The 20,406-nt window shown below is 50.7% G+C and overlaps 1 protein-coding gene across 7 annotated transcripts in view; it reads left to right on the top strand.

The window, feature by feature from the left end:
* The first annotated feature begins 7,628 nt into the window (after window positions 1-7,628).
* ELMO2 (engulfment and cell motility 2) overlaps window positions 7,629-20,406 on the top strand; it is a 38,340-nt gene continuing 25,562 nt past the window's right edge. For 2 of the 7 annotated variants that reach the window (XM_061437815.1, XM_061437812.1), the window contains exons 1-5: window positions 7,629-7,734; window positions 19,001-19,128; window positions 19,422-19,462; window positions 19,899-19,971; window positions 20,316-20,366. In XM_061437815.1, the coding sequence (XP_061293799.1) occupies window positions 19,051-19,128; window positions 19,422-19,462; window positions 19,899-19,971; window positions 20,316-20,366 (243 nt within the window). In that variant the 5' untranslated portion in view covers window positions 7,629-7,734; window positions 19,001-19,050. Of the gene's footprint in view, window positions 7,735-15,088; window positions 15,168-16,142; window positions 16,271-19,000; window positions 19,129-19,421; window positions 19,463-19,898; window positions 19,972-20,315; window positions 20,367-20,406 lie in introns of those variants that run through there. The other 5 variants (XM_061437816.1, XM_061437814.1, XM_061437813.1 and 2 more) reach the window with 5 other exon arrangements.

Raw genomic sequence — 20,406 nt, 5'->3', positions numbered from 1 at the left:
CAGGATAAGGATACACAGTGGGGTTGGAGGAGCTGGATTACAAATGATAGTGTGGTCAGGGAAGACTTGCCTGAGGAGGTATTAGAGTATGACCTCAATAAAGTAAAAAAGTAAGCCATGTGATGATGGGGGAAGAGCATTCCAGGAAAGGGAACAGCAGGTGCAAAGGCAGAGAGAGAGGAAAAAACTGATCAAGGAATGGGAGATTAGACCTATGAGACTCAAGTAGAGTGAGCTAGGAGGAGAGTGGAAAGAAATCAAATGCCAGATCATCTGAGGTCTTGAAGACGATGGTGAAGATTTTGTCTAAGCACCCCGAGCACTCTAGAGGTGGACCACAGTATGGCATAGGTGGATGCTGATGGGAATAACCAAAGCATTGGTCTGCAAGGGAGAGGAGAAAACTACAGAAGTAACATTTCTGAGTAGGTGACAGGAGATGAAATATACCTGCACCTCCAGGATCGCCCTTATGGAGGATCCGAGAAGGATGCAAAGCATTCAGGCTCTGATGCAAGTGGATGGGTGGATTTGCAGTGAGAAGATGAGGTTGTTTTCTTCTTATTGTTTCTTTTCCTTTCTTTTTTCTCTTTTGTCAGAGAGATAAGGTCATCAGCTAAGAATAAGGAATCGTCTCCTCTGGTGGACTGATGTGAGGGTCTGTATTTTCCTCTGGCCCCAGTCCATTGCTGGGCATAGGTGTGACATATGGTGATTTAGGTTGAGGGCAAACACAAGGGCATGATTATAGTGAAGACCAGGGGTGAGGCTGTGAGCTGGGTAAGGAGGAAAGTGAGGCCCCAAAGGGATGCCAGACTACACAAATGTGGGTGGTCAAAGGATTAGAGAACTGGGAGAAGTATTTCCATATGCTCCGGTTTCAGATGTGACTTTAGAGGAACTAAAAGAATACAGCGAGTACTTACTGCTGCTGCTGCTGCTAAGTCACATCAGTCGTGTCCAACTCTGTGCGACCCCATAGACGGCAGTCCAACAGGCTTCCCCGTCCCTGGGATTCTCCAGGCAAGAACACTGGAGTGGGTTGCCATTTCCTTCTCCAATGCATGAAAGTGAAAAGTGGAAGTGAAGTCGCTCAGTCGTGTCCGACTCTCAGCGACCCCATGGACTGCAGCCTACCAGGCTCCTCTGTCCATGGGATCAGGCAAGAGTACTGGAGTGGGGTGCCATTGCCTTCTCCCATTTTGAAGACTACATACAACTTAATGAGCACTGGTCATGTTCCTGCTGTTGCTGTTTAGTCGCTCAGTTGTGTCTGACTCTTTGCAACCCCATGGACTGTATGTAGCCCGCCAGGTTCCTCTGTCCACAGGATTCTCCAGGCAAGAATACTGGAGTGGGTTGCCATTTCCTTCTCCATATTATGTGCCTGGCACCCTGCTAAGTGTTGGGCATTTACTGTATTTCACTGAATTCTCATGACAGTCCACCAAGGTCGATACTGTTATTATCTCCATTGTACAGATGAGGAGACTGAGCTTCAGAAAGATCTAGTTAATGTACCAGAGAACACACAGCTTGGCCTGTATGGTTAGGCCATTCAAGACGGCAGCTCTCTTGCTCTCTGTACATCCCCCACTCAACCTGGCCCCGCTTCACTCACATGAATATCCAATTCTCTTAATTATAGGGCTGAATTAGACCCTAGTAACTAATGCTCCCACCTAGCATCAATTCCCCCTATAAACGGTCACCTCCTCCTCCACCCAAGTAGTGAAGACTGCTACCATGCCCACCATCTGCCACACACAGTAAGGTGTCGCTCCAGGACCCTTTGTGTAAGAGTGGTTGTTGTTTAGTTGCTAAGTCGTGTCTGACTCTTTTGCGACCCCATGGACCATAGCCTGCCAGGCTCCACTTGTCCCAGGCAAGAATACTGGAGTGGGTTGCTGTTTCCTCCTCCAGGAGATCTTTCAGGCCCAGGGATCAAACCCAAGTCTCCTGCTTGGCAGGTGGATTCTTTACCACGAAGCCACCAGGAAAGCCCTTGTGTAAGAGACAATAAACCATTGGTGTCTCTGGGCTCTTTCTTTGGTCTTTGCAGGTCCGTGAGGCTACAAAGGGCTCTTGTGTAATTACGAGGCCCGGGGATCATAACTATCATACCATATTGGCTTCCAGACATTGTGTTGGGTTCGTATAATGATGACATTCAGCTTCAGGTACTTCTCCTAGTTGATTTCAGTCTGAAAACAGGGCGCCTGGTCTGAAATGCCAGGGTCTCAGCTGGGAGTGGAGATGCAGGGATCTGAAGAATTCTTGCCTCGTGTAGTAGCCTTGGTTGAGCCGTCAATCAGGGTGCCTGCCTTCCTTGGCTAAGCGATGTTTCCTTAGCTGGGCATGCTACCTGAGCCCAGCCACTAGACTCTTGCTCCAGGGACCTTGGCTCTGATCAAAGAAAGATCTGATCAAGAAAGGGGAGAAGAGGGTGGAATGAATTCATTTTGGCTACGTACACACCCAAAGCATCTCCAGGCTCTGTCCTTTTCTAACCCTAGTCCTCCAGCTTCCTGTCACCTCTGTGAATTGCCACTAGCCTGCCAAGAAACTCCTTTACTGCTAAAGTTAGCCAGAGCTGGTTCCTGAGACTTGCAGTTAAAGAAGCTGCACTCGGGGAAGTGGGAGGGTGAGGAGACCAAGTATTGTAAAGCTAAAGGGAATGACTTATTCCTTGGCTAAATGGGTACTGAACAGGACTAAGACTAGGGTAAGGCAAGTGAGATACCCAGGGCACAAAATTTAAGGAAGCTGTCACTCTCGGGGTTGTGTAAGTGCAGGGCTGGTTCTAGCCAACAGACACGTACCCTCCCACCCCAAAAAAGTCAATGGCTTAAAGAACAAAGATTACTTTTCTTATGCTCACATAAGAGCATAAGGTGACCCAGAATTATTCCAGGTCTGCCTGTAGCTTTCTCTCCATGTGATCTATTCAGGGACCCCAGAACTTTCTGTGTGGTGGTCCTTTCATCCCTCAGCATGTTATGATCATCACAAGGTCAGGACTGGACCCAGCTAGAGAGAGAAGAAAGAGCAGGGAGGAGCCAGGCCCACTGACTAAAGGCCTTGCCTGAAGTTTCATACATCACTTCCACTGGCAAAAACTTCCTCAGTCTTCTTTTGTTTCGTTTTTTTTAATTTATTTGGCTGTGCCAGGTCATAGTTGAGTGGCATGTGGCATCTAGCTCCCTGACCAGAGATTAACCCTGGGCCCCCTGCATTGGAAGGAGGGAATCTTAACCACTGGGTCACCAGGGAAGTCCCTACCCAGTTGTTCTTAACTGTAAGTGAGGCTGGGAAGGGAAGCTTAGCTAGGCAGCTCTGTCACTGTGAAAGGCTGGGAGAAGGGGTTTTGGCAGACAGCTAGCAGACTCCACCAAAGCCAATGCCCACATGGAGTCTATTTCCCAGCAGGGTTTATTCTCAGTAACAAAGGCTACTAGGGAAACAGACTCACAGACCTAGAGAACAAACTTATGGTTACCAGGGGGGAAGAGTGAGAGGAGATAGCGAGAGAGTTTGGGATGGACATGTCCACACTGATATGTTTAAAATCCATAACTAACAAGGACCTAAGGTATAGCACAGGGAACTCTGCTCAATGTTAGGTAACAATCTAAATGGGAAAAGAATTTGAAAAAGAATAGATATCAATACTCATATATATAACTGATCACTTTGGTGTACACCTGAAACTAACATTGTTAATTACCTATGTTTCAATATAAAATTAAAAGTTTTAAAAAAAATGATAAAAATAAAAAGCTGCTTGGTGTGGGGGCTCAGGGAGGGAGAGGTGTTTATGGGCTACAGTAAATGAATAAGGCAGGAAGAGCTGGGAGAATGTTCCTGAAGAAGGGAACTGCAGGAGTTATTACCACCCGAGGCTGGGGAGGGAAAATGAACTTGGCCTGTCATCTTGTAATGGGGCAGGAAAAAAGTTCTGCTAGACCAAGGAGATTCAACCAGTCACTCCTAAAGGAAATCAGTCCTGAATATTCATTGGAAGGATTGATGCTAAAGCTCCAATACTTTGGCCACCTGATGTGAAGAACCGACTTATTGGTAAAGACTCTGATGCTGGGAAAGATTGAAGGCAGGAGGAGAAGGGGATGACAGAGGATGAGATGATTGGATGGCATCACCGACTCAATGGACATGAGTTTGAGCAAGCTCCAGGAGGTGGGGATGGATGGGGAATCCTGGTGTGCTGCAGTCCATGGGGTCGCAAAGAGTCAGACGACTGAGCTACTGAACTGAACTGAGACCAAGGTGGAACTCTCAAGGGTTCCTCCAACCAGTTCTGTAGACAGAAGATGAAACTGGGAATGAGGAAAGCTGGACCTGAGTTCTAGTTCCTGTTCAGTTTAGTTCAGTCGCTCAGTCGTGTCCGACTCTTTGCGACCCCATGAATCATAGCATGCCAGGCCTCCCTGTCCATCACAAACTCCCAGAGTTCACTCAGACTCACGTTCTTCGAGTCAGTGATGCCATCCAGCCATCTCATCCACTGTTGTCCCCTTTTCCTTCTGCCCCCAAACCCTCCCAGCATCTGAGTCTTTTCCAATGAGTCAACTCTTCGCATGAGGTGGCCAAAGGACTGGAGTTGCAGCTTCAGCATCATTCCCTCCAAAGAAATCCCAGGGCTGATCTCCTTCAGAATGGACTGGTTGGATCTCCTTGCAGTCCAAGGGACTCTCAAGAGTCTTCTCCAACACCACAGTTCAAAAGCATCAATTCTTCGGTGCTCAGCCTTCTTCACAGTCCAACTCTCACATCCATACATGACGACTGGAAAAACCATAGCCTTGACTAGCCGGACCTTTGTTGGCAAAGTAATGTCTCTGCTTTTGAATATGCTATCTAGGTTGGTCATAACTTTCCTTCCAAGGAGTAAGCGTCTTTTAATTTCATGGCTGCAGTCACCATCTGCAGTGATTTTGGAACCCCCCAAAATAAAGCCTGACACTGTTTCCACTGTTTCCCCATCTATTTCCCATGAAGTGATGGGACCGGATGCCATGATCTTCGTTTTCTGAATGTTGAGCTTTAAGCCAACTTTTTCACTCTCCTCTTTCACTTTCATCAAGAGGCTTTTTAGTTCCTCTTCACTTTCTGCCATAAGGGTAGTGTCATCTGCATATCTGAGGTTATTGATATTTCTCCCAGCAATCTTGATTCCAGCTTGTGTCTCTTCCAGTCCAGCGTTTCTCATGATGTTAAATAAGCAGGGTGATGATATACAGCCTTGATGTACTCCTTTTCCTATTTGGAACCAGTCTGTTGTTGTGTCCACTTCTAACTGTTACTTCCTGACCTGCATACAGATTTCTCAAGAGGCAGATCAGGTGGTCTGGTATTCCCATCTCTTTCAGAATTTTCCACAGTTTATTGTGATCCACACAGTCACAGGCTTTGGCATAGTCAATAAAGCAGAAATAGATGTTTTTCTGGAACTCTCTTGCTTTTTCCATGATCCAGCAGATGTTGGCAATTTGATCTCTGGTTCCTCTGCCTTTTCTAAAACCAGCTTGAACATCAGGAAGTTCACAGTTCACGTATTGCTGAAGCCTGGCTTGGAGAATTTTCAGCATTACTTTACTAGCATGTGAGATGAGTGCAATTGTGTGGTAGTTTGAGCATTCTTTGGCATTGCCTTTCTTTGGGATTGGAATGAAAACTGACCTTTTCCAGTCCTGTGGCCACTGCTGAGTTTTCCAAATTTGCTGGCATATTGAGTGCAGCTCTTTCACAGCATCATTTTTCAGGATTTGAAATAGCTCAACTGGAATTCCATCACCTCCACTAGCTTTGTTCATAGTGATGCTTCCTAAGGCCCACTTGACATCGCATTCCAAGATGTCTGGCCCTAGGTGAGTGATCACACCATTGTGATTATCTGGGTCGTGAAGATCTTTTTTGTACAGTTCTTCTGTGTATTCTTGCCATCTCTTCTTAATATCTTCTGCTTCTGTTAGGTCCATACCATTTCTGTCCTTTATCGAGCCCATCTTTGCATGAAATGTTCCCTTGGTATCTCTAATTTTCTTGAAGAGATCTCTAGTCTTTCCCATTCTGTTGTTTTCCTCTATTTCTTTGCATTGATTGCTGAGGAAGGCTTTCTTATCTCTTCTTGCTATTCTTTGGAACTCTGCATTCTAGTTCCTGAGTTGACCTCAAATATAATCCTTAACCTTGCTACACCTTCAGTTTCTCCTTTGTAAAACGATGAGGATGATAACGTCTACAGTAATTCATTAATAATTAAAAAGGACAGCCTGAATAATAACAGTCTTCTGTGAAGATCTCACAAAGCGATGGTCTACTAAAAGCTTTGGTAGGCAAGGCTTGGGCGAAGTACAGCCACAGGTCAACACCTATTTTTTGTAAATAAAGTTGCATTGGAACACAGCCACCCTCACTGGTTTACATATCGTCTGTGGCTGCTTTCACAGTCCAACAGCACAGTTGAATAGTTTTGACAGAGGCTGTATAGCCAAAAGCATTTACTATCTGGATATTTATGGAAAGTTTGCTGATGACTTCTGCAAGGGCTGTAGCTATGTTAGCTATTACTAAGCCACAACCTCCATGAGCATCATTGTATTCACCAGTAAAAGGGGACTAATAAAGGTCATCTTCAATTCCAAGATGTTTTGAGGATCAAATGAAACAACATATGTAAAACTGCCTTTCAGATGCTTTGCAGAGTGTAAAGTGCCATATAAATGAGAGTCCTTATTTAGTCTCTTTGCTGAGTATCAGTTTCATTATTTCCTCTCTTCGTTGAGCATCTGTAAACGGGACAACAAAATACCCATCCCTCAGGGGGTTGTAAGGATCCCTGAGACAAGACGGTTAAAGCATTGACTTTAGAATCAATCAGGCACAGGCCGGAGTTTTGCTCTGCCCATCACTAGCTGGACGGTCAGGGAACCCATTTAAAACCTACATCGGAGTTGCTGTGCGTGTAAAAGGGAGGCAGCACGAGTGAGGCCCTGGCGCAGGGCCCGGCTCCGATCCGCAGGTGCAGTGACAAATACCACCTCCCACGGGTCCCTACCAGCAGTACGGCTGAGCTGTACCCCTCTGCCTCTACTCCGCGCCCACGGTCAGCCCTGGGTGCGTGTATAATTAGCTCCAGCTCGGTGGTGAGCAGCCGCGGCTGCTCACAGCCTCTGACACGACTGTCACCTCCCACTCAGTTCTCCAAACCACAGTTATCCCACTGCTGTGTGCGTTCCATGCCTGCTGGGCACCCGGCCGAGTGCCATTGGAGGACATCTGAGCCCTCAAAACCTCTGATTTATCACCTGGGACCCAGGCTGTGCCAAAAGAAAAGTTTCGGGGAGCAGGGGAATGTGGGGAGGAAAGGCTGCTTCTTGCATTTGCCGGGGGGCGTGGAGGGGATCCCATTTCTCCAAAATCAATAACCCGAGGCGGGAGAAACAGGCTGCGCCTTTAAGAGGCCTCGGGCAGCCGGGTGGAGACCGGCGGCTCCCTCTTCCCCGCCCGGGCAGTTGGGCCCTCCCTGTTTTGAGTGACAGGCAATCCGCCCAATTGAAGAAAGAGAGCTCAGCGTGACGGCGAAACGGAGCAATAGGAGCCTGGGTCGGCGTGCGCGGGGCGGGGTCCCGAGAGGGCCGGGCAGGCGGGAGGCTTAGCGGAGCGGCGGCTGGGGGACCTCGGCGCGGGAGCTGGGCCTTGGTCGGCGCCCTGGTGAGTGTGGGGCGCTCCTGGGGCCGGGGCGCGCCGGGCAGCGGAGTGGGACCTGGCCCGAGGGGCGGAGGGCAGAGGGGCCGGGCCGGGCCGGGGAACGGGCGGAGGGCTGAGGCCTGCTTCTGCCCAGGGGCCTGGGGGCTGGAGAGGGCGGGCCTGGGCCCCCGAAGAGGTCAGCAGGCCCCAGGTGGGCCCGCCGGGACCGGAGGGCACCGGGTCCCCAAGCCAGAAGGGCCGGCTGGTGGGGAAGAGGGCGGAACAGGCCTTGAGGAGCGGCGGCTAGGCCGGGTAGGGGACGCGGGGTCGGAAAGGAGAAGGGTGGGAGGATGGAACCAGGGGGCGAAACGAGATGCTGGGGGCAGGGAGGGGGTGACCGGAGGGGGAGCGGCTGGCTGAGGACTCGATCGGAGCCCGGGAGTGTGTGGGGCTGGGTGGCACCCGTCGGAAGCCTGGGGAGTCTCCCTTTATATCGCCGCCCTCTCCTGCACAAACAGACCCTGCTCATCACCCCGCCCCGGCTACCGGGCCGGCCCTGGAGTCCCCCAGACCGTTGATTTACTGGCATCTCTGCCGCTTCCCCCTCAGTGCAGACCTCTCTCGCCTCTTACCTGGACTGATGCAGTGTTCTAACCCATCTGCCCACGCAGGCGCTGGGGCCGCTCTCCTGTGGGCCTCGCACCGTGGCCCGAGGGATCTTTTCAAAATTCCATCCAGATCCGTTCCCTGGCTTACTTTGTAACTGGCCGGCTTCCACCTCTTTGCAGGACCACCCTCAGATCCTCACCCAAGCTCTGGAGATGGGATGCCACCCACCTCTCCTCTCTAGTCTCCATCTACTAACCCTTCTTGCTCAGTACTCTTGTCACACTGGCCTTTTCTTGTTCCTGCTACATACCGAGCCCTGGGCCAGATCAGAGTCTGCACCCTTAACCTTCTTTCCTACTCCCCAGGAAGTACCTTCCCCTCCTGCCTTCTTCCAGTCAAGTCCTCTTTATCTTTCAAATCTCCACTCAAGTATCAGTTCCTCTAGAGGCATCCCTGGCCCCAGCAAGTGAATTCCCCGCTTTCATCACCCTCTGTACTTCTCCTTCACGCCACTTGAACAGCAGTTTGACATATATTTATGAACGTATTCGTGTCTGTCTGTCCCCCCATCCCCAGGTAGTAAGGTCCACAGGGGAAAAGAAAGGGTCCGTCGTTGCTCCTTGTATTTCCTGCATCTTGCCCAGGGCCAGGCACTGTGAATGTGTGTTAAACATATGAATGGAGGACTTGGCTTTGGCCAGAGGTACAGGGTGTGAGTCGCAGCTCTAATGTCCTTCACAAACTGTGCCAGGCTCTGTGCTCAAGCATTGCTGTCCAGTGGAAATATAATGCAATATTTGTGGTTAAAAAAGTTTTGATAGCCACACTAAAAAAGCAAATGACTTCCGTGGTGATTCAGTGGCTGAGGTTCTGCACTCCCAGTGTAGGGGGCGCCTGAGTTGGATCCCTGGTCAGGGAATTAGATCCTGCCTGCTGCATCTAAGTCCCGGAGCAGCCAAAAAAAGAAAAAGGGGAAAAAGTGAAATTACTTCTTGTCATTTTACTGAACCTAGTAGATTTTCAAAGAATACTCTTTTGACATATAATCAATAAAAAAACATTACTAGTGAGGTATTAACATTTTTGTGTGTTATTAAGCCTGTGAAGGGCTTCCCTGGTGGCTCACTGGTAAAGAATCCACCAACTAATGCAGGAGACATGGGTTCAATCCTTGGGTCAGGAGGATCCCCTGGAGAAGGAAATGGCAACCGCTCCAGTATTCTTTCTGGCAAATCCCATGGACAGAGGAGCCTGGTGGGCTACAGTCCATGGAGTTGCAAAAGAACTGGACATAACTTAGAGACTAAACAACAATAAGCCTTTGAAATCTGATGCGTGTTTTATACCTAGGGCCCATCTCAGCTTGTGATAACCACGTATCAGCTGCTCAATAGCCACTCATAGGGGTGTGCAGTGCTAGAAGCTGTATATACCGGCAGCATTTAATTGCCTTAAACCGTTTGAGGTAATTATTGTTACGTGCATTTCACTAATAAACATAATGAAGCTCCTAGAAGTCATGTTGCCTGCCAGCAGTCATCCTAAAGTTTGTGAGCGGAGGAAGCAAGATGGGACCCAGGACCCCAATCTCTTCATCTGGAGTTTGGTCCTTCTGTACCCTGTGCTGCTTCCGGGAGGCGCCAGGGGAGTCCGGGGGTGCCAGAAGTGGAGGCTAAACTTCTCCCCCCAAAACGGCACCTGTGGGTCGCACTTACTCTGCCTTGTCCTTGCAGAGTCAGTGTGTCCGGGTGCACGTGTGCCACCTATGTAGATGGCTCAGGAACAAGCGCGCTTGATGCAGTTGAGGAAAAACCTGCAAAACCAGTGCTTCTGGGTCCAGTCACCGCAGCTCAGCGCCTACACCAACTCAGCCTGGCCCTTGGGTCGAAAAATGTACCCAGCCCGCAGCATCTCGTACAAGGTGCCAATTAACAGTCTGGCTGTTCAGTTCAACAGCAGCTGGCTGAGTGAGGTCCCCATCACTGTGAGACCAGGATCTGGGGAGACTGGGGAGTGTGGTCACAGCCCTCATCTTCAGGACGCCAACTGGGTATGCGGAAAGACAAGGCCAGATCACGGAAGGATTAGATGAGCGGCTGGATACTCTGCAGTGTAGTGGAGGACCAGGATCTGGTGTGCAGAGGCTGCAGCAGCTGCATAACGTGTGTCAAGTGCTGGGTTTGAAATCCTCTAGGCTGTGGCAAGGGGTCCTTCGCAGTTTCCTACAGTTCCCATGTAGGTGCTGCCTGGCTTAAGCAGCTGAAATTTGTGAAGCCATTAGGCACAGTAGTTTTAACTGAGCCAGTAGAAAAGTTTGTTGAGCACCTGCTTTGTGCTAGGCGTTGTAGTGGCCACTGCTCTGGAACTCTGAAGCTCTCCAAGGTTCTGCTAGGAAAGGAATGTTAAGTATTATATATCACATCATCATTATATTATACAATTGTTACAATATTTATTATCTGATTATTATATTTACTATCATTATTATATTTCCCCTCTCTGATTGCCTTAACGTATGTTCTCTCATTCTGTCATCAGTGTGGTAAAGCCCAGTAGATAGGGCTTTGTCATGCCAGGGAAACACAGTGACCGTGCTTTGCAACTTCGTCAAGTTCACAGGGTTGGAACTCCGCTTACTGTGGGTCAGGTACTATGCTTAAATGAATTACGCGTATTATCGTTCACAACAACTTTATAGGGTAGGGTCGGTTGATTGAAATCCCCATTTTACAGGTAAAGAAATTCTTAGAGCTGGGATCCAAATCCAGGTCTGTCCCACCCCAGAACACGAGCTCCTAACCTCAGTAAGTTACTCTGCCGTGCTAGAACGTCAAGCTTAGAAGGGACCTCACTTACACCTAGTCCAGCCTCCTCATGTCGATCAGGACCTAAGGCCCAGCGAGGCTCGGGCTTGTGGCAGAGCTGTCGGCCAGGCCTCCCGTGCCCGGGGAGGGCTGACCCTGAAGCGCGGGGCGAGGCCTTCTCTTGCCCCTGACTGGCGGTGGGCCCTTGCCAGCTTCTCTGGGCCTCACTTCCCGTCTTCGTAAAACAAGAGGCTTGGCCCAGCTTTCCAGCAAGAGCGATGCTGTGCTGTTGGGGTCAGGATTGAAGGAGTCGGGCCCCCAGCCTGGGATTTCAGTCATCCCCCAGGGCTTCTCAGCTCAGCATACCTGCTCCCTACACAGTCTCTGCCTCCCCGCCGCAGCACCACAGCCCCATGAAGGCCCGCAGGACTTCTGATTCATCCTTCTTTTCCACTCCAGTGTCTGTTTCATTTCCGGAAACTGAGGCAAGTGATCTGGAAGCACTGACTCCTACGTCCACCTCGATGACTAGGGATTTGCAGAGTTCTAGGCAACAGCTAGTCCTCTGTCATTAGAGTTTTTGTTTCTCTTTTAAAGGCAGTCAGGTTCAGGGGCATCCTCGAGGGTATTTTTGGTGTGGAATTCCGTGGGCACAGCTGTGTGCCAGGCCCTGTGCCGCCAGCCTTGGGGAAAGGTGGGGCAGGGGAGTAGATACGGACTTGATGAGTCCCTGGCCTCAGCTGGCAGCCTGGAGCTGTGGCTCCCAGCCCTGGCTGCCCATCACAGTCACCTGCTGGGGGTGGGGAGGTGGGTGTTGCAGCCACCCGGGGTGGGCCTGGACGAGGCACAACCAGAGCGGAGAACCACCAGTCTTGAGTCTGGCTCCTCAGACTGTCACGTGCGTGCCAACCAGCTGGGAATCTTGTTTGAAGGCAGCTTCTGGTTCAGCAGGTCAGGGCTGGAGTGGGTGATTCTGCGTTACCTGGGGCTCCCCGGCAGCGTCGGTGGTGCTGGAAGGCAGGTCACAGTCTGAAGAGCAAGAGAAAAGGCTGCATATGCAGTTGTGAATCAGCTGGATCGTGACCATGTGTAAAAGATGCGAATGCAAACGAGAGCACAGTTCTCTTTGCCTGAGGTCAGAGCACCAGGAAGGCCGCACAGAAGAGGGACTGTTGGGCTTCGGAGCTCGAGGAGAAGTTTGGCAGCCAGACCAGATGGAGGCAGTAACGGCTGAGACCGAAGTACGACTTGGAAGCGTCTGGCAGTCGGGGGAACAGGGTGGTCCACTGGGACATTTGGAGTATCCACGAGGAGGGTCCGTGGTGGGACTGGAAGGAGCCGGGTGCCCTGCTGAGGAGTCTAAGCGCAATTCTATAAGCACGGGGCGCTGCAGAAGTTTTCTAAGCCAGAGACCTGGGTGGTTCTTAGAGCGGGTGTTTCGTGAGAATAAACCCAGACAATTCCCGTCTTCCCACACCCTTCCTCACCACGCTTGTGGCTCTAAGTCAGTGGCTTTTAACTAAGTGTTTGGGTGAGTTTTGTGTCCGACAGAAAAACTGGGGAGAAACCTCAGCTGCCACTGATACGATGGTCCTTCTAGGTGTTTCTAGCAGTGATTGGCAGAATCCGAGCCTGCAAACCCAGCTTCCCTCCCCGTACACCCGAGTCTCGCCTTCACTCGGGGGTCTGACCGGAGGGAAGTTGAGTCACTTCTCACTTGAGAAGCTGGCCAAGGGAGAAGCCTCTGTGGAGATTGTGCTGTTGATTAGAAAGAGGGTGTGACCTCTGGTCCCCTTTCTGATGCCGTGGGTTCTATCTCAGGAAACAGAAACCAACCTCCCCGGAGCCTCCCCCACTGTATCAAAAGCAAAAGAATGAAACAAAAAAGCACAGTCAGCCCTGGTCCTTAGGAATGAGGGGGGAGGGTGGAAAGCTGGAACCTTCTGGCCTTCCTTCTTCATTCTGAATTCCTTACTAATGGCCAGGGATCGGCTTTCACTTCCTTTCTGCTGGGCTCTCAGTATCCCGCTCCCAGGAGTAGTCCTCCCACCCCACCCCCGCCCCCGATGCAGGCGTGGTTAATTGATGGAGCTCAGTGGGGCCTTTTGTAACTGTGCTGACTTTATAAGCACACCTTCCAGCAGCCACTTAAAGAAGGCTCACTGGAGACACGAAGGTCCTTGTTTTCCTCTTGTTTTCCCCAGCTTCGCCTTTGAAAACCTGGGCTTTCATTCTCAAGTCTTAGAGTAGAATTATCTTCCCCACATCGCTGTGCATCTCTCCTCTTGTTTGGTGGCCTTAGCAGCAGCAGCAGCAGTTCCCCCAGTCATCTTTGTGTCTGTAGTATTTGAAAGGGGGCGGGGTGGGGTGGGGTGGAGAGTCATTTAATTGAAAGGGGTTGATGACTTCTTTGCCCTCTGGTCCTGGATGTGGACCCAAAGCTCCCTCATCCTAGCCATTAGCTGTTGAACTCTGTGGGACTGCCGAGGTAGAGCAAGAGGCTATTTATAACCCTGAGAATTTTACAATGTTATTGAATTGCTTCGACCTAATTTTCGCTTCCTTTCTAAAGTGAAAATGAAAAGAGTAAGCAAAGGAGCGCTGAAAGGGTTCCCCACAAGGAGATCCTTTATCCTCAGGCTGTTTGTTATCGTTGTTGAGTCACTAAGTCACATCCGACTCTGACCCCTCGGACTGTACCCCTCCAGGCTCCTCTGTCCATGGGGCTGTTACCTGGAGAATATCACTCTTCTAGCCTCCTGTCTCCTAATGTTTCCAAGGGAGAAAAGCAGAAGGATGTTTTCCCTCCATCTTTTAACTGGAGTCAGATGTGCTACATCTGATTCTCCAGTGAGACACATCTGATGATAGATGTGAAAACACTGGAAATGCTGTGGAGTTAGAAGGTGCTGGGTCATGGAGGGAACACACAGCTGGAGTGCCCGGTGCCCGCCCCCTTCCGTGTGCCACCGGCCCTGGCTTGTAGGAGTTGAAGAAGTCGGAGCTGTTGGATTTGAGCAGATACAGGTGCTCATAATGCTGTGCTAGGTGACGAAGCTGCAGGGTTGGACCTGTCCCCAGGAGGAGAGAGTGGAGAAGAGAGCTGTCTGAATCTAAAGCTGTAATGGGGTAGCCTGGGAGCCTTCGCAGAGCTGTGGACAGAAGGCCATGAGAACACGGGGTCCTGTCCTATTTCACATCGCCAAGACTGGTGCAGAGCGGAAATGACATTTGAGCAGGGCTCTGAAGGTTGCATACGAGCTCTCCTGACAGTCCAAGGAAGGAAGGAAATGTGCAAAGACACAGAGGAGGAGGAGGAACGTGCCCTGCCTCGTGGAAATAACAAGTAGTCCAGGAAGGTCCGGCTGGACCATGACGGACGGAGCCCCGTGCAGGAGAGTGGAGGTCACCTTCTTTAGACAGTGGACTCCGTTTTCTGTCACTGTGGTGAGCTCTTGTTGGTGCAGCCTCGGTGTGCTTCAGCTTCAGGTCCAGCACGCCCACATCCTCCCCGGAGGACCTGCTGTGGGTACAGTGCCCCCTGCTTTCATGTGGCTTTCAAACAGCCAGACTGGCTGGGGTCACATTCTGGTGGTGCCGCTTACTAGCTGCATGACGCTGAGCACGGAGCTTAATTTATCTGTGCCTCTGTTTCTTGTCCGTAAAATGGAGTAACATCGCACAGGGCTGCTACAGAAGAGAACCAGCTGTGAAGGCCCGAAGCCCAGTCTTTTTTTTTTTTTTGGGTGCTCTGGGTCTCCACTGTGGCTCGAAAACTTAGTTGCCCCAAGGCATGTAGGATCTTAGTTTCTCGACTAAGGATCGAACCCACATCCCCTACATTGGAAGGTGAACTCCTAACCACTGGACCACCAGGGAAGGTTCCCCTAAGAGCCGATCTTGAGATCCAGTCTGATGTGGTTTCTTTGTTTTTGTTTTTGTGTGTGTGTGGAGATGGGAAGGAGGCATGTGGAAGACCCGTTCTCATCCCGTGTGAACTTCGGTTGCCTCATCTGTCTAATGGGGATGGTGTTCAGGGTTCAGGTGAGCTTCAGCAGTAGTAACACCACAGCCATGTGCGATGGAGTGTGAAGAGGCCGTCTGCACATTACTGTTATACACAGGATGACTGCCACGAAGCCACCGCGTAACTGAACTGTTGTTAACAAGCTAGACTTGTCTAAGTGGGCTTTGCTCTTCAGTGTTCCGGCCAGTGTTCCTTAAGGGCCTGCTCCGTGCCCTGTGCGCGTTAGGCTGCCGTCTATTTATCTCCTTCCTCTGTAAGGCCCGTGGTTTTTGCGTCTCCTGTATCTTTGGCCTGCCGTGGTCCCCACTCTGAAGCTGACTGGCCTGCTCAGAGCCCGTCAACATCCATCTCCCTTATCCTGTGTCTTTTAAGCTCAAGAGAGCGGATTGGATTAGTCTGCGGAGAGTGGGTGTTCACCTTGGTCCCATAGGCTGTGGTGCGGGTGGAGAGAGTGCCAACACACGTGGGCTGCCTGGGCATTTGGGGAAAGGGCAGAATCGCAGAGAACAGGGGCTTACAGTGTCTCTGGAATAGTCCCAGCGATTGCAAATCCCCGTGCTTTCACAGGGATGTGAATTTTTGGAACAGACAAGAATCACTCATGGCTGACTTTAATAAAGAGATAATCAGCCTAGGATATGCCATATGGATCAAAGTGAAGTGTAACTGTAAAATACAGTGATGAGTGTCAGCTTTGTTTAGGAGTTCCAAAATATATGATTGGTTTCTTAGCAGTACCACTGAAGTAAAGGTGAAGATTCTTACGCATAAAACTTTGAAATGGGCAGTCTTCATTTGGAATTCTAAGCTCTAGTTTAGAATCTTAGACTTAAAAGGCACATTACACGTGCTTTAGTTCCACAGTCTCGCCTCGCAGGTGAGAGGAAAATCGAGACTTGGGTGAAAGGGACACGTCATCACCCAGACACTCAGCGACGGAGCTGTGACCAGGTCCCGAGTCCTCTGGCTCTGAACCCAGGTGCTTTCTTCAGCAGGGACCGGCATCCCAGCCCAGCACTCTTCCTCTTGCACCTACACGGCCTGCTGATTTTAAAAAGAAGAAACCAGGGGCTTCCCTGGAGGTCCAGTGGTTAAGACTCCGTGCTTCACTGAAGGTGACGTGAGTTCGATCCCTGGTCCGGGAACTAAGATCCCATATGCCTCACTCTGGCCAAAAAGTTAAAAAAAAGAAGAAGAAACTAAATTAAATAACAAATGGTCTTAGAGGCCATGTTGTGCATTTCCACATGTATGAAGTATTTATATTAATACAAAAGGCTGCAGGACAATCCATGGTGATACAAGTCAGAAAGAAGTTGCCTCTTGGAGGGCTGGTGGGTGAGGGGCTGACCAGAAAGAGGTAGGAGGGAAATTTGGGGGGTGTGAAATGTTTGGTGTCTTGTTTTAGGTGGGTGGTTACAGGAAGGTGTGTGTGTGTGTTTCTGTTTTTTGTGTATGTATATATATGTGTGTATTTACATATGTATACACACATATATACATAAACTCTGCATTGTATTTTATGTAATTTGTATCTAAATTAAAATGGTATGACAAGGATACCCTTAGAGAAGGATAAGGGTGTCCTGGGGATCCAGAGATTCATGGTACCATGCCTGCTTTGCTCTGTCACCTGAGCAGAGCATCTCCACCAGGACTTGGGCCCGTTTCTTTTCAGAGATTTGTTGTGTGTCTAGGCACATAGAAATCACATGTGAGAAGTTCCGCCTGGAGCTGCAGAAGATGTGAAAGCTCTCAGAGCCATGAGGCCAGCCCACTTCACCTTTAGGCCTAATTCAGTTGCAGTGAGCAGAAATTCAAGCCAGCTCAGTGGGGGGTGGGGGCGCAGGGGGTGCGCTGGCCAAAGTCAGCTCCACGTCTGTCCCCTTCACCGCTTTTATGCTGAGTGAGCTCGCGTAGCTTAGCCCACTGAGCTGCACTTCTGTCACCTTCAAATGGAGATGTCTTCAAATAATCCTGTTGTGCCTACTTCATAAGGCTGCTGGCAGAACTCAGCGAAGTACGTGATAGCACGTCAAAAACCATCTCTTCTGTGCTGCCGTGTTCTGACGGTGCTGGTAACAGGAATACACTGTGTGTGTGTGTGTTCTGACAGTGCTGGTAGTATAAACACACCGTGTGTGTGTGTGTGTGTGTGTGTGTGTGTGAGGCCGTGCTAGGTCTTCTCTAGTTGTGGCAAGCAGAGGCTGTGCCTGTCGTGGAGCCTGGGCTTCTCTTGTGGTGGAGCACAGGTTCTGGGGTTCTTGGGTGCGTGGGCTTCAGTACTTGCAGCTCTCAGGCTTGGTTGCCCGTGGCATGTGGAATCTGCCCGGGCCAGGGATCAAACATGTGTCCCCTGCATCAGCAGGCAGATTCTTAACCCCTGGGCCACCAGGGAAGTCCAAGTGCTGGTATTTTTGACAGTCGACTTCTGAAGCAGCCCACCCTGGTCAGGAAATGGTCAGGAAAGCTTCCCTCTGTCTGAGACCTGTGGGATGGTAGGTAAGGGACTTGTACATGCCAAGTCCCTTCAGTCGTGTCTGACTCTTTGCGACTCCATGGACTGTAGCCTGCTAGACTCCTTTGCCCATAGGATTCTCCAGGCAGGAATGCTGGAGTGGGTTGCCATGCCCTCCTCCAGGGCATCTTCCCAAACCAGGGATCGAACTCAGGTCTCTTTAAGTCTCATGCATTGGTAGGTGGGTTCTTTACCACTAGCGTCACGACCTGGGAAGTCCAAGGGACTTGTACCCCGTCACCAAAGAGGTTTGTACTTAGAAGTACTGTGAGAACTGACATCTGTGCTTGGGCTGCAAAAGTGCTGGCATCCATGAATACCAGCGTAGCAACAGCTGTGTTGCATGTTCCAGGAGAGGCAGGCAGTCTCCATTCAGAAGCAGAAATTGCGGGTGCATGGTTAAACTTGGAGGATACAGGAGAAAGGTCTTTTTGATGAAGAGTGAGGCCTCTCTCGAAGCTGCGGGCACGGAGTATAAACACACATTGAAATCATCCATCAGTGGGGCAACTTCCCGCATCAGACCCTGGAGAGAGAACGCTTTAGCTGCTGCCCGGAACGCCACTAAGCTGTCAGTTGCCTAGGAGACTGGTCACGTGGCCCATCTTCCAGGCTTGTTCAAAATGATTTATTTTCCTTTGTGTTGTAGGGCAGCAGGGGAGTGGGGTCAGAGGTACTTCTGAAGCCTTGTCCTCCGATAGTGGGGCCTTTGTGGGAGTGTCCTCACCTCCCTCCACTTCTCTTTTGGTGGCCCTTGCCCTGGGCAATTGGGATGAAGATAGCATTTCCTGTCCCGCTTCTCTTCCCCATTTTCTGAACCCTGTGTCATCCCACACGGGGGAGGCTTGAAGGGGAAGGAGTGGCAGCAATAAGCAGGGAGGAAGCAAGGAGCTGTGGCCGGGCCCTGTTGACTCTGGGATCAGGGCTGACTGCAGAGCTGGCGGGGCTCCTTTAACCACCCAGCCAGGAACAGCGTGTGTCTGTTCTTATTGGTCTTCGGGCATATGTTTCTCCCTCCCAAGGTCCCAGGACAGGGCTTTGCAGTCAATATGCTCATTTACCACAGGGCCTTCCTGGCCGTCCAGCTGAAGCGTCACATTGCAGATCTTGCTGCTGGCTTATCTGCAGTGGATAGATAGGTTTGTCCCTTTTCTACTAGCCGATTTAATCTAAAGAGACAAAAGGCCCAAGGAAAGGTTGTGGTGTGATCTCGAAAAGCTCAAAGCAAGTAGTCCTATGTGTTTCTTTGGACACTACCTTCCGATTTTTCAAAATATGTAACAAAAGTGAAAACCGAAGGCAAACCCGTTCTTTCTGATTCTTTCTCCCCAGGCAGCTGTGTCTGTGTGTCTGTCTTGGAGAGGCAGGCCCTATTGGGAACGATGCCGCCACCATCAGACATCGTCAAAGTGGCCATCGAGTGGCCAGGTGCTAATGCACAGCTCCTTGAAATTGACCAGGTAAGCTCTGGAAGTGAGGAGTCAGGGAGTGCGGGGTAGGGGTGTCTTTCGGGGCGTGGACCACTGGCATCAGGAGTAGGAGTCAGCCAAGGCCTGTGCCCGCTCTGGAAGGCTGGTCACCATGGCCTGCAAGAGGCTTCCTCTTCGAGAACAGGTCTCAGAGAAGAAGTCCGTGCTCAGGCGCCAGGCTGAGCCTGCCTGGCGGACCCTCTCACCAGGACCCTGGCACTAGCAGGGTGTGGCAGCTGGTGAAGGATCTCTGCCCCCATACCCACCACCCTCCTCTCTTTCAGAAACGGCCCCTGGCGTCCATCATCAAGGAAGTTTGTGATGGGTGAGTTGAAATTGCCCCCTGTTGCAGACAGTGACAGACTAAAGACAGAGGGGCACTGCCAGACCTTGAGAGGAATCCTGCCCGAGGACCTGCAGTTAGGTGGGTCCCCAGTCCGGGGCTCCCACGACGGAAGGATCGCTGGCGGGGATGTCCCCAAGACCTGCTGTCAGTCTGTAGGAGTGCCCCACCTGAGGTCCTGGTGGGGTCTGAGACCCATGCCGAATTGCACGTGCCACCTTTGTGGTGCCAGTCTCTGCAGAAGGCAGAGGGGGTTACTGTTGAATATCTCAACCCAAAGCTTTGTTTTTTCTCTCCCGTACATCACACCGGCCACCCAATCCCTTCAGCAGCTCTACTGAAAGTTCTTTATTTGCAGCTTCTAGACAGGCCCCCAGGTATGTATGGCCAAAGAGGCTGCTGTTTTTCTCTTACGTAGGTGGTCATTGCCAAACCCGGAGTATTACACCCTCCGTTACGCAGATGGTCCCCAGCTCTACATCACCGAACAGGTTAGTACAGGGACTCGCTCTCAAGTGAGCAGCCCAAGGCAGTGGTGCCGATGGCCCTCAGGGGGCTTCCTCTTACTGGGGTGAGAGCCGCTCCCTGGGCAGGTCAGGGCGCGTCAGCCCTTACTCTCCTCTAGTGGCTGGAAAATGTGGCTTCTGCTTCCTGAGAGGTGCTCGAAAAGCGTCTTAGAAATTCGTGGCCAAGAAACAAGCAGGAGGAGAGGGCCTGACTGAGGAGTGTCAGTTACAACTCCTTTAAAAATGACAGAAGGTTCTTGTTGATTCAGCTCACTTGCCCAATTTTAATATTTTATCTTAGCTGCTCTTTGTTTCTCTTTGCCACCCAGACTCGCAGCGACATTAAGAATGGGACAATCTTACAGCTGGCTATCTCCCCGGTAGGTATTCTGCTTTCCTTAGGAATTCTTTTATCTGTCA

This window comes from Bos javanicus, chromosome 13, assembly GCF_032452875.1.
Source record: "Bos javanicus breed banteng chromosome 13, ARS-OSU_banteng_1.0, whole genome shotgun sequence".
NCBI classification, from domain to species: Eukaryota; Metazoa; Chordata; class Mammalia; order Artiodactyla; family Bovidae; genus Bos; species Bos javanicus.
This window is presented reverse-complemented; position numbering and strand designations above follow the sequence as displayed.